At 42.0% G+C, this 14,296-nt stretch overlaps 1 protein-coding gene across 9 annotated transcripts in view; it reads right to left on the reverse strand.

Annotated features, from left to right (window-relative positions):
* gramd4a (GRAM domain containing 4a) overlaps positions 1–14,296 on the reverse strand; it is a 48,861-nt gene that overhangs the window by 21,127 nt on the left and 13,438 nt on the right. For 8 of the 9 annotated variants that reach the window (XM_085435983.1, XM_085435982.1, XM_085435981.1 and 5 more), the window contains one exon: positions 11,865–11,985. In XM_085435983.1, the coding sequence (XP_085292109.1) occupies positions 11,865–11,985 (121 nt within the window). Of the gene's footprint in view, positions 1–11,864; positions 11,986–12,186; positions 12,537–14,296 lie in introns of those variants that run through there. The other variant, XM_085435984.1, reaches the window with a different exon arrangement.

A 14,296-nucleotide genomic window follows, 5' to 3' on the forward strand; every position in this document is an offset into this window, starting at 1 on the left:
CCCCTTCAATGCCAGTGACTTCATTTCCTGTAAAGAGCTCACGTATGATGGAACCGACAGGTCCCGTGAAAAATTTCTTCATTATCATGCAGCGTGTACTGAAGCTGCCCATTAGATGGAGAATAAATCCTTGTCATGCAGCAAGTACTATGGCTGCTTATTTAGAAAGACAATGAATCATCATCACAGCAAAAGAAATGAGTGATGAGGCAAAGACCTGCAAGATACTCCATCACTTGCATAATTTTCCCAAAGAAGGCTAAACCAAGACTTTTTAATAACTTCCATTTTTCTCTGCATAACAGGTCTCCACAATTACAATACACTCTTCATTACTACGTTACTTCCTTACAAGTTTTTCCCTCTAAATGAACGCTCTAAAAAGACAGATCGCATATTACCCACTTTTTTGCCTTTAAACACCCTCTACACATCCTAGTCTATATAATAACCATTTGCAAACTTAACTTGCAGTTTATCAGCTGCTTTGTGATTTAAAACTAGAAAAAAGAAGCTGTTTTGCATCAGCCATCAGACAGAACTGAATTCCCACCAAAAACAGTGAAAATATGGTAAATGGTAAATGGCCTGTATTTATAATAGCGCTTTACTAGTCCCTAAGGACCCCAAAGCGCTTTACACATCCAGTCATCCACCCATTCACACACTGGTGATGGCAAGCTACATTGTAGCCACAGCCACCCTGAGCTGCAACAGTTTATTACAGTTTCAATAAACCAATTTAACTACATTTTATTTATATAGTGCCAAATCACGACTTTGTAGTGTATTTTATTACTAACTACTACTATTGCAGTTTACTTGTATTTGCTTAATTGTTTACTAAATGTTTGAGGTGTGAAATAAACCGCAATGGTGTGTGTGCTTGGAGGATGTGTTTGTGCGCCGGGGTTTTGGTGGGGGGGGCGCGAGGATTTTCTTGTAAAACAAAGGGGGGCCTAGCAAAAAGTTTGGGAACCACTGCTTTAACTAATAATCTAAAGCGCCTTGAGGTGACTCTTGTTTTGATTTGGTGATGTATAAATAAAATTGAACTGAACTGATATGAAAACGATTGGTTGCGGTTGAGGGGAGAGAGACATGACAAAAGACATGCTGCCCAATAAAGTGGTTGTAATTATTCACAGCTTGTCTGAGCTCGAACTGCTTCTTCTATGTTTTTCCCTTAAAGAATAGCAAAGTGACTTGAGCCAAGGCCTCTCTGTGAAAAATGGTTGCTGGTCTACTTTCTATGGTCTGCTGCAGACCCTGTGTCTATTCATTTGGATTTATTATAGTTGGAAAATTGCATTCCCATAACAGTTGCATAACCTAAGCTCAACTATAAGAATTTTAGACTGACTTCAGCCTGATTGAAATAGAAACGAATTTAAATGGAGGTTAAAGTAAAAATCTCCCTTCTCACTGAAAAACCTGTACTGACCACAACCCCCGAACCACTCTGTTTTGTTTTCTAGCTAACCGATTATCTTTTCGATGTCCATCTCTCCACAGTTCACAGGATTCATTGTGGAACAAAAATTAATGCTTAGATTTTAGTACAACTGGCAACACATGATCACCTAATGATCACCAGAGTTCACCCGAACTGTGCCAGATCTCCAAGGGTTGATTGTGTTCATCTGGACGTAGCGTTTTGTGGGAGAAATGTTTCGTCGCTCATCCAGGTGACTTCTTCAGTCTCAGCTGACTGCAAGTTTCCCCCAATCTTATAAACAGTACATTTGAATAATGACTGAAACCAGCCCAGTGAAGGAATAATGGGCTGGGAGGTCAGTTCCTTAATCTTAATTATGCAAATTCTCATGACCATTGATCAACAACCACTGATCAAAGCCCACTGATCAATGGTCATGCATACCATTCACAGACAGTTGGGGAATGGCTGCAATCACAGCATTGTAAGATGGTGAAAGATGTACCCTTAGGCCCCCTCCTCGATTCAGAGATGGTCCTTCCCTTTTCACGTAAATGGCCTCCTTGACTCCTCGCTCAAACCAGCGTTCCTCCCTGTCCAGGATGTTACATCCTCATCATTGAAAGAGTGTCCACTGGCCTGTAGGTGTAAATAGACTGCAGAGTCCTGGCCTGACGAGGTAGCTCTTCTGTGTTGTACCATCCGCTTTGCCAGAGGTTGTTTGGTTTCCCCGATGTATAAATCCCGGCAATCCTCCCGGCACTTAACAGCGTACACTATGTTACTCTGTTTGTGTCAGGGGACCCAATCCTTGGGGTGGACCAATTTTTGGCACAGCGTGTTTTGGGGTTTAAAAGCCACAGAGACCCGGTGTTTAGAAAAAATGTGTCTCAACTGCTCTGTGCCAGATCGTATTCATCATTTTCGAGCGCCCCGCCATTTCTGCAAGAATCCCTCCTTCTAGATTACTTCTTAGATTTGAGTGAAACAACACTGTCCTGATGTGACTGTTTGCATGTCTGCTTGACTTCCCGATGAATTTCAATTCTCACAGTGGCTCCATAATCTAGTGGTTAAAACGGTCACTTTAGATGCAAGATATCAGCAATTCGAGAGCAGGAGGAGACCCATATCCAGCCTCAGGGGAATCAAAAGCTAGTGTACTCCTAGTGCTGGTCCCATGCCCCGATAAATAGGAGAGTTACATCAGGAAGGGGATCTAGTTTAAAATTTGTTCCAAATCAAACGTGGATCCATACACTGTGCTGACGCTGTGGGAAACCACATAGCCATCCAGCCAACTAAGGACAACTTTTTTTTCTGCACTTCACACATTACAACATGTGAACTGTAATGTAAAGACCTCCTTTACTGTGTTTTCAGCTCTTTTCCACCTGTGAAAGGTTGAAATTGTTTAAACAATATTTGCTTTGCTGATATACTCCTATTATTTCAGGGGGGCAATATGTGCTTGTATTATATTCATATTTAGCCAATATATAGATCCTTACTTTCTTTAATTTCTAAATGTCTGCTAGTAGCAACACTTCCTGTGACGCAGCTGGGATGTACTTGCTATTCCATGAAACCCTTCCAATAGTTTTACTGCAGAGAAAATTCCAGCATTTATAGTCTGAATTCTCTGATTCTACTAGTGCTCACTTGTTCAGCTGCCTGTGTGTGTCTGCCCAGTTAGAAGTAGGGCAGCAGCTAGGACACCGTATCGACCAGCCAGTCACTGCAGAGCTCAAAGCGTGGCCTGTTCCCCTGCGGTGACCTTCAATACGCGACCTCACACAGGATAACTGCACTGTCGCTCTCTCTCTCTCTTGCACCCACCCCTAATCCTTTACAACTGGTTGGAACTAGCAGTGGTAAAACCAATAGACCCCAATTAAGGGAAGGCCTGTCTACAACTGTGCAATGTGAGAATATAGCTGTACTTTAGCCTACCAGAACAAGGGCCAATGTTTTCAGAAGAGAGATCCACGCATTGGTGTGGGTAATTCATTTGGCTAGCAGACATTCTTTTATTAGCTCCAAGTACAAATGATGCCTTTTGTGATGTAAAATCTGGTAGGAAAAAAAATAGAAACATCAACAAGTCAAGAATAAAAAGTAGGGAGAAGAGAAAAACAAAAAGGGGAAATAAGGGCAAAGAGAGGCCGGTATGAGTTAAAAAAAAAAAAAAGGAACACGAATAATAGCGAGACAGAACCAAGAGGAATGAGAGAAAGGAAAGCAGTGAAAGCCTAGGAAATTAAGCCGGCTCATATAACGACATGAGGTGATTTCCACTGGCACTAACCTCTACCATTTATCACTTGTGGGAGGGTCAGTACAGCTCAGTTCTTTTACCCACAGGACAGACTCTAGCTGTTATATCCCCTCTGCTTCCACATCTATTCCCATGATAATCACAGAACTCTCACAGTGTTATCACTCAAACAAATTGTTCTCTTTGTGCTCATCCTTGTGTGCAGCATGTTCAGACACTACACACAAAGTTTTCCACGAAGCGAATCCTCCATCAAAGAGATGCGGTGATCTTAAAGCATGGTCATAATATAAATTTATCCCTCGTGGACAATCTCTAGACTTTTTTTTTTTTTAAACAAATACCACTGTAAGAAAATGTTATTTGATATTCTCTTGCTTATAGCAAAGCATTCCTATGGCCAGTGGTGCTTCCAGAGGTTTTTCATAGGGGTGGCCATATGGGGGCCACTAATATTGGAGTGGCACAACAAACACCACAAATTTTTGGCAATTGCCCCCCCCGGCCTATGGCTTGCTTTAAAACCAGTCTCTTTCACGGATAATTGTGCCTTCACAGACGTCACCAATGCCATGAGCACTGATCCACCACCCATACCATCAACTATGCAGCCTACAACAGCGGTCCCCAACCTTTTTTGCACCATGGACCGGTTTATGTCCCACAACATTTTCACTGACCGGCCGTTAAAGATAACAGGGATAAATACAACAAAATAAAACCAGTACCAGTACCCAAAAAAAGAAGATTTATTCATAACACACAGGAAAAGACCCAGGGAAACCAAGTTAAAGATAAAAATGATTTTAAAAAAAAAATGATAAAAGAAACCCCGAAAATCATAAATCTCACACCCGAGCCTTAACTCTCGTGGCCCAGTACCAAACAACTCACGGACCAGTACTGGTCGATGGCCCGGGGGTTGTGGACCACTGGCCTACACTGTACAGGTTAAAACAAGCAGGACAATCCCTCTCCTGCTTAGCCCAGAGGAGGCATTGTCCATGGCAACATCCATGACAACTTTTCCAGTGATTCCGTGGCCATGCCCAGTTTCTTGTAAAAGGTGCACCAAATTCAGTCATTTTGCTTCAGTCATATCGCTTGGATGCGAGTCACAGACGCAGCATTAAAAAATAAAAAATCAAATACACAAAAAAAGAACACACACAGCATCCAATAATCACTTAAACCTAAAGCCTCAGCTACACAGGCCTACAGGTTAGTCGGTGACCCCGTGGCTCATCGCTTGGAAAACAAATATCTGTTTGCCAACCAGGTGGAGAGTGGAGGTTGGAGGCTGCCAATTGCTTTAGCCACTGGCAAAATGCTAAGGTAACCCATAGTTTGTATGGAATACAGCAAAGTAGAACTTTGAAAGCGAACAGTCTTTATTTCTGGTTTGTGTGCCACTCTTCACTTTCACAAATAGTAATCAAGTGTTGTCATCTTCCATACCAACTATATGCAGTTGCAAGGAGGCTTCTGGTCCAGTACTGACTGTTTGTGACCATTTTCACCTAAAGACAACACCTCTAGCAATCACCCGCAACTGGTCATGGAAACCTCATTTGTCCTTAGTGACTAGTGGTTGTCAACTGGTCTTTAGGCCTTTTGTTGCTGACATCTACTAAGACAATATTTACCCAAATTTTCACTTTTCACTGGTTTTTAATCATACTATGGTATAAACAGGTACAAACACACAGGGGAGCAGCAGTATCAACATGTCCTCCACTGTTTGTCAGCACTTCTACAAGTAGGATGTGATGCTGGGTCAAAGCAGAAAAAACACTCTGGTGGACATGCACTCCCATGCTAACACTGTGCTGAGAGCTTCAAAGCACAAGCATTCAGTAACTATAGAAACCTGACTTACCAGCAAACAACAGAAACATTTATTGCTACTGGCTACAAAGCTAATTGGAGGCAGTGAATTATGAGCAGCACTGCTTAACTGATGAAAACATCTATTTAAAAACAACAACAAAACAGCACTGTCCCATAAAGCTAATCTGATAGCTTACGGTTAGGTATGTGTGCATGAATCGGGACTACATGAGATAGAGGGAATACACTGGGATCTGTCTGAAGACAAAGACGAGAACTGAAGAAAAGACCAGAGTTAATAGAGCAAAAGGCCATGATGACGCTCTGTTACGAGTAAGAGTGTATTTGTGTGTGTTCGCGTGCACGCATTATGGTCTTTTTTTTTCTTTTTTTTTTTTTTTAATGTGATCTCACGTCCGGAAGCATGATTACAAATTAACCAAGTTAGTGTCCTCAGAATAGCGCGGGCCAATCACAACAAATGCCGAGGGAAAAGGCATGGGCCATTCCATCCACGCACACGGCATCTGGAATGGAAACTCATGCCTCCTGTACAGGAAGGAGACAATCTACTTAAACAGTGTGTTTGTTTTAGTATACAGCGTGGGCTCCCGTTTTATTTTTGGCACGCAAGAGAAAGATATCACAGAGAGAGGGGGGGGGGGGGGAAAAAACAAAAAAAAAAACCACCCACACTCAGATAGCTCTGAATACTAAAGAGAATCAAGGAGAGCAAATAATTTCTTGGGTTAAATGCTGAGCCAACGTCGGCGCAAAAGCAAGACACTTCAAGGTTTGAAAGGATGTCTGAATCTCTGCTCCTTATTTTCTTCTTTCCCTGCAGTCGAAGAAGCTAAACTGAATTTAAGACAGAAATGGAAGCTAAAATTAGTCCAAAAGCTAACATGTTATTCACATTTTACATTTTTACATGTGGGTCTCATCACAAAAATGTGCTTGCTGTGAGCAAACAGCGACCTTTCAACAATAAAATTGCCCTCTTAACCACGATTGACAAACAAGTGACTTTAAGCAACAATTTTCCACATTTGCTCCACTCTGTTTTACTTATTGTGGGCATTTTCCCACAATGTCACTGAACCTCGCTACATAGTATCCATCAGTGCTCACTAAAGAAATGTGCACATTCCCAGATGCCACTCACCTGGCAAATTATAGGCTTTTAGTGGTTGCCAAGAGGTCACAAACTGGTCTCTTGGCCTGTGTGTGACTGGGGCTTTAAGATTCACAGGGAAAGAGTGTAAAGCAGTGTTACTCCTCACCATCCACTCTGAATATCACTTCAGAGTTCCTGCCAACCTCTATAAACTAATATTTACATATAAATGAATCTATAAATAAGAGATACGACTTAAGCTATCAGAAACCTTCTGGTGTGCTTTAGTATACCAATCCAGCATCTATATAGAGTGTAAAAGCAGCAACACATTTGTGTAAAGATGCACTTAAAAACCTTTGGCTATTGTCTGACAGTCAGTAACTTCTTTTATCTGGGGGTTTGTTTGTTTTTTTTAACCCACAAACAGTGACGAGCACGTGACACACTGGCCACCACCTCAAGGCACTAAGGCAGCAGCCAACAGTCGAGACTGGGTTACAGTTTATGCAAAGTACTCATTTCCAACTGCTGCTGATAGTATTGCAAAGTCAAAGTTATATCAACCACAGCATCTCAGCCATGCAGTGGCAAACGGGATGCTGAATGTCAAGTTCCAAACCTCCTCTGGCATTAACATCAGCACATAAACTGCATCAGGAGCTTCATGACTGGCTGAGCAGTTCCTCTAGATATGCAAGGAGCCCAGTGCTTTTTGATACGTATTGCATATCTGACTGGAAATAATGGAATAAGAGGAAGTAGCTGCACTGGATTGGCTGGAGGCACTGTAGGCAACAGGCTGTACAGTGTCTATGTCCAAGTATTTAACTGCACCTGCTGTAAATAGTAATGGTATCATCAAATATTAAGAATATTCTTAATATAAGCTGAACTTCATGTCAATGACCAAAATCCGGCGCTTCACAGTACACCATAGTGTCTTTCTATAGCACCTATGTTCCAGAAACAACCATTACACAGCACATTAAACTACAATGTCTCACTACAAGGAGTCTTTTGTCTCACCCTGCTAATCTTATTAGCTTTAACTAATGACAACGTGTATGTCAGCATTTAAATCTGTGTTCATCTGTGCTTAACACGCACTGAGAAAAATCATGAATAACCACTTGTGCAGCAGGCTATATTGTGCAAGCCGTCCCATAAACTCAGCGCTACATAGTTTATCGTATGACGACAGCACAGGGAAGAAGGGGAGAGTGCAAAGGAGTAGTGGAAGTGGAAGCCAAAATAACAAGAGCGCACGGCAGAGAGCAGGACTCCATTACTTGCTAATGGATTGTCATGCTTCAGTGTTCCCAGAAGTACGATTACACCGGCCAAAGATGGAATGAGAGATTGAGAGGCGTGAGAGAAATGAATAACCTGAGAGTGAAAGAGGAACTGAAGACAAACTGAAAGAAACGTGCGTAGTGGTTTGTCAAGTGTCTCCCATATTAGTGGCTGTTCTGAGCTGTCACAGCTTTGGAATTACGTGGGAACATCATAGTGATCTGATAAGGAGAAAGAAAGGGAAAATCAAAAAAAGAATAAGAGGAAGAGAATAAGTTTAAAAGCAAATTTAAAAAAAAAAAAAAAAAAAAAAAAAAAAGAACTGAGGCTGATCCGGAAATTGGAGAGCAGGGAATGGTGGGCAGAATCACAAAGAGCAGCTCGGCAGGATGAAGAGGAAAGAAAAAAGCAATGAGAGCTTTAGAAGATGTTTTTAAAGATGGGAGAGAGCAAGGAAAGGGAAGTAAGAGATATCCATGAAAAATAGCTCACTAGCTCGCATCCTGACAGTATGACAACGGGTCCAGCCCTTTGAGCTTAGGCACAGCATTATGAGAGAAGGCATAGCCTGAGGTATTCTCTCTCTCTCACACACACACACACACACACACACACACACACACACACAGAAAAGTTAAAGAGGGCGGGCGGAGACCTGACAGTCCATTACAGAGCACTGGCAACAAGGTTGTTGTAAAGGTACAGCAACTGCACACCAACCAGGTTAGACAAGCCTGTAACAGAAAAGCACCGTCCAGTCCCCTCACCCTGACTTAACCTGCTTTGCCCCCGTTTCCCTGCCTCTTCATAAATCACTAAACGTTTACAGAAAAATCTGCTACTTTCCCACTACTTTTATCAGTGATGACAACTGCAAAGATACCCTGAATCTACACTGAGCACAGTTTTGTTATTGGATGCTGTGTGGAAGTCATAATGACTTTCATAAGCAAATGGAGTTTGTTAAGATTAATTAAGGACAAATTAGGTCCTGGCTACAGGTAGACCTACAGGTGGGTGCAACATTTTGGTGGGCTGCAGCACCTAGCACAGGAAAGACTGCACATACAGAGGAAGGACTGCACACTTTGAATGCAAATGTCATGCAGTCAGTTGAAACACTAAAACTAAAATGGCGCTTGTCTTTACAAAACAAAAATCCACAGATTAATTGATTAATTATTGAAAATCTGCTTCAAGTAGCTATAATTATAACCCTTATAAAGCACATTATCAATCATTTTATTGCACATATTAAAAAAAAAATAGTATGTGACAAGTAGTTTTTTGACTCTTGGTCTTGCCTTTAGGCTGATATCAGTGATTCTTGTGAATTGTGAACAGGCACATGGTCAGACAGATGTATGAGCTAAAAATCAACAATGTGAATGTGAGTTTCAATGGCCATCTATCCTTTGATAGCTACAATAATTTCTATCCTCCCATGACCCTGAACTGTATAAGCAGTGAAGAAAACCGATGGATGGAAGGATTGAAATCTTTTTGAAAACACATCGAGCGAGTTTATATAAGGTCCAAAAACATAAAACGCTTTCCAGGGTTACTGGGTTCACTAGCACTTTGTAATGTCTCCTCCCAGGCTGCCTCTCTGGTGTAGCATGGACAATTGATTAACACTAGTGCAGCAGCTGCTTGTTCCATCATGTTTCCAGTGTAATTTCAGGGTTGCTAACATACAGCTACCAAAACAAGATGATACTGCCTTTGTTACTGTCAATTCTAGCATAGATTACACAGTCACACTAGTTTGTTCAGTGTTGTGTTCGTATTCGTTTCCCCTTCAACTTGCTTTTGAGAAACTGGAGAAAGGCTTCCTTACAGAGAGCTAAGCTAACCCGATGAGGACATGACAGAATGCCTGGATTTGAGTATTTCATCACTTCTTTCACATTAATGATAGCAAAATTTGAGTATTTTCTGTCATTGACAACACTGATGACGATCTACTGTAATACTGTTTAAAAAAAAAAAAAAAAAAAAAAAACTAACATACAAGCATTACATTGCTTTCAGTGTCTGAGACAACAACTGGGAGATGTCCTCTGGATAAACCATGCGTTTGCAGGATTGGAAAGTACCCTGTTTAGACCTCTTCTCAAACCCCCCCGAGGGAAATGTTCCAACAAAACTGACCTTGCTGGACCTGATCATTTTCAGTCTCCAATGAGGCAGCAGAAAGGACAAAATGAAAACAGACACAGACAAAAAGCCATGTATATCAGGCAATCACACAAAACACTGATAAAGCAATCATCTGTTCCATTTGGGTATGAGACAATGGGTGTGGCCTCTGTCACCATGGCACCAAATTCTGATACAGCCTCTGGTAAAACCAAGTACTGCTTATCAGATAGGAGCTTCTATTTCAGCTTCTAAATTGAGCAACTCATTAGCATTTCTTGAATCTAACAGATTGGCAGCCCAACATAACAATGTTGTGCACAACAACCGCGAGCAATGGATAAAACCAAGCCGACTGCAGTCTCAGACAGTTAAACCGCAAATTCAGTGAGATCACAAGATGACACAGATTACGTTTGTCACTTTGCAAGAACTTACAACATGTGTGATTCTTCTTAATAAGAAACATGTATCACTTCTAAAATCTCTCCTACAACACGACTAGCACATTTCTGTGTCGAGTTGCATGATAAGACATCACTAAGTGCCAGCACGAGTTCTTAGACTCTTTACACCAAAAACCATCTCTTCAGCATAAGAGGCTGCCTGCTACATTTGCCGTACAAACACACCAAAAACAAACAAAAAAGGCCATTTAGATAAGAAACTGATGAATTCATGAGGCGATATCTCTACAACACCAAATCACCAGTGCAACACAATGCAACAGACATTTTCACTTGTTCTCTTACAGCTGCAATCGTCTCACCAAATATGAAGTTTTCTATAAAACAATGGGAATGGGATGGGACAGATCCGACATTTGGACCCAATCGGCCAAATTGTCACTCAAAAAGCTACATCAACTATCGCTGACAACGGGCAAATCGAAGGTGCTGGTGTCTTTAGCCACTTTTTGTTGGTCTGCGTGTGCCACGTGTCAGCAGCAGTGCACCAGCTGCTCCACGCTAGTCTGTCACCTAACCACAGACTGTGGTTTAAATGAGATGACACGAATGAAAAGTTCCTCCTCTGATGCTGCTTTGTCCTCCTCTCTGTGTCATCGGGACGCTTTTATTTAGTCAGAGTCAACTCTAGTAACATTCTCATCGTTAGATCCACTCCTCACGTGAAAAGGTACACGCAGAGCAAATAAGAAGAAACTAGTGTGGCGGTAAACGACAGTAAAGATGCTTAACAAGCACAAATAAGATCAAATAAGACCTGAAGTGAAACGACTGAACTGCTGCATCGCTAGTTCTGGGTAATTCAGAAAATCTGAGGCAGGACTCAGATATGCTGCTCCGGTGCTCGATGGTGGGTGTTACGGATGTTTGTGTGGCTATTTTTGCTGGTGCGACTACCATAGCAACAGTAACCGACCATCACAAAGCAAGGTAGCTGAGCTTCAATTAAAAGTTATCAGCCAAGTTAGCTGCCTGTTAGGAAATGCGTTCATTTAGAACAGGCTGATTAGCCACTTCAGTGATCAACTTCTCCATTTTGATGCTGAACTATAACAGACAGGCACTTTGCTCTTTCTGAATAAATGCATGAGATTTTTTTGGCTTAACAGGCAGACTGGAGCATTTGAATAAACATATTTGATTGGCTGATACCTACACTGGCACCTCAAAAACTGGATTTTTCTCAGCTTTAAGTGCAAGCAGCACAAATAAAGTTTCAGTAAATAAAAGCAGCTTAAGCAATTATATTTAGTTGGAAAATAAATGCCCAGAAAAGTGCAGTGTGTGCATACTCACGTAGGAAATGTTTCTCCAATAAGGCAATTTCCAAATGACCCTTGACTTCGTTGAGCCGCTCTGACTCTGACCTCTGGAAGTCCTGTATGGCTGCAGCCATAGTGGGAGACCCCGAACCAGCCTGTGCACACAGACACACACATTCATTCATGCATACATACACAGGCACGCAGGCAAACACAAACAAAAACAGAGAAACAACAAAGAAAATCAGATTTGAATTCTTATTTCCATGCATGCGACACAAAATCCACACGAGAGCACAAGCAGGGAGATCCCATATGATCTAATACACACAGATTAGCTTGGTGCAGTGACTCACACCAATGTTTCCTCTCCTGGTTCGAGTCCAGCAGGAGCGAGATAGCAGGAGGAAGGCGAAAAAGAGGAGAACCCCCCCACCTCTTCTGACTACAGCAACACTGATGACTCAAACAGCAATGACTGAGGGATACAACCCTGACACACAGGGAGAGTAGGTGGACGAAATGTATGGCAACGACTGAGAGTTGATGACTGTGTGTGAGAGAGAGAAGGGAGCGGGATGAGAAGGGTAAGGGAAAAAAAGGGGAGAGCGGGTGATGAAGGAGGAGGACAGGATGAGAGAGACGGCTGTGCTAGTGCATGATGAGCACTGCAGGTTGAGCATCGCTGCTCGACTATAGCGGGGGTCCTTTAAGAGACTCTCGCCACACAACAGACGCATACACTAACGCACACACACTGCAGCAGCTTCTCCCTGACAGCAACCAGTGAGGCTTGCATGTGCCTGCATAGACAGACTGCAACATCTCAAGCAATGGAGACAGAGGACGAGAGCGCAATAGCACAAAACTGATGCTGACCTAAAAAAAAAAAAAAAAGTGCTTTGGGAGAGAGCCAAAGTCTAACGACACCGAAGGCTGGTGAGACAGCGACGCCGCGATGGATAGCGCGTCCCTGAATACAGAAGCACTTCAAAGAAAACAAATGAGAGGCTCTCCTGGAAGTGTGTCACGAAGAAGAAGAGGGATGCTGAGTGAAAGAGAGAAAGTGAAAGAGGGCAGAGAAGTAAATGAAGACAGCAGGATGAAAGAGAGCCAAAAAAAGAGGCATGAAAGAAAGATGAGGAGGAAATGCGAGGAGAGGACAGAGGGGCAAACAGATGTTTTTTTGCTGCATTGCGAGCAACGATTCTCTTTAGTTTGGATTTTGGCGGCTTTGTTTTATGTCCTACGAGGACGCATCACTTAAACACGCCTCTGATGCTTTAAGCAGGCACCCGCTCACACTCATAATGTCCTGGTTATCAAAAGTAGGTCAAACGCTGACGTCACCCTGGACAAATATCGGCTAATTAATTATTGTGTTCCCCCTCTCTCCTTTTATTGAGCATGTGATGTGAGTTTAGGAAACCCTCCGTTTGGAAAAAAAGAGAAACTCTCAATCTCTTCTGAGAATGCACGCTGAGAAAACTGAACAGATATAACTGTGACAAGTATGCAAATCACAGGAAACACCTCCATCTAATGAAATTCTCCAAGCAACAGGGCTGCTATATAAATATCAACTTGTACTTTGCATCACACCCACTCAGCCTTCAACCATTTATCTGCAACCTCAGCAAAAGACTGCATAAGGTCACGCCCTGGAATCTATTTGAAATGCAATATTAATCCAGTCTGTCTGGTATAAAACAGAAGCTAAGAGATGTTGTTGAACTCATTTACTCCACCCATATTTTTAATTTTAAATCCAACTGTTGAGTGATTTCTGCTATGAATAGTGATCAGCTTCAACTGACTAAAATTGAATTTTTCTTATTGCTGCTTAGTCATCACACCTTTGCCAGTCAAGTCCGCTGGCCCTGCCCGAGCCCGGTTCTGCCAGAGGTTTCTTCCTGTTAAAAGGGAGTTTTTCCTTCCCACTGTCCTTTACTCATTGTTCTAATTTTGTGGGTTTTTGCAGTATTACTGTAGGATTCTTACCTTACAATATAAAGCACCTTCATAAACCTCTGAGTTTTAAAAATGTGCTGCCATTGTGCAGTCCTGCAAGATTCAAGAAACTGGTTTCTGCGCGTCTCCATGATTTGCACCTTTTTTGTCTGTGACTGGATAACTGTGTGGATGATCCGAGTCAAGGAGCAGATTTAACCCACTTCATCCTGGAGCTCTTTAGCTCTTCACAGACAGTCCCGTTTATTGAACCACAACTCTCAGTAGTTTCTGCACCTCTCTGCTTCACGTTAGCCATTTCTCACTTCACTTATTTTATAGGCTTCATGATTATACCGGCCGCTTCCATCCACAAACACCAGGATATAAATATGTAATTGTTCTGATCACAGTATTTTTTTTTTATTTTTTTTTAAGAAAGTGAGGTGTGGAAAAATGGGGGGGGGGGGGAAACAAACAGTAGTCAGCTCCTAAAAAGTATACATAATAATAATG

This window comes from Copadichromis virginalis, linkage group LG17 (genome assembly GCF_057382275.1).
Source record: "Copadichromis virginalis isolate Kocher_CV1m ecotype Utaka linkage group LG17, C_Virginalis_male_GT1.1, whole genome shotgun sequence".
Classification (NCBI taxonomy): Eukaryota; Metazoa; Chordata; class Actinopteri; order Cichliformes; family Cichlidae; genus Copadichromis; species Copadichromis virginalis.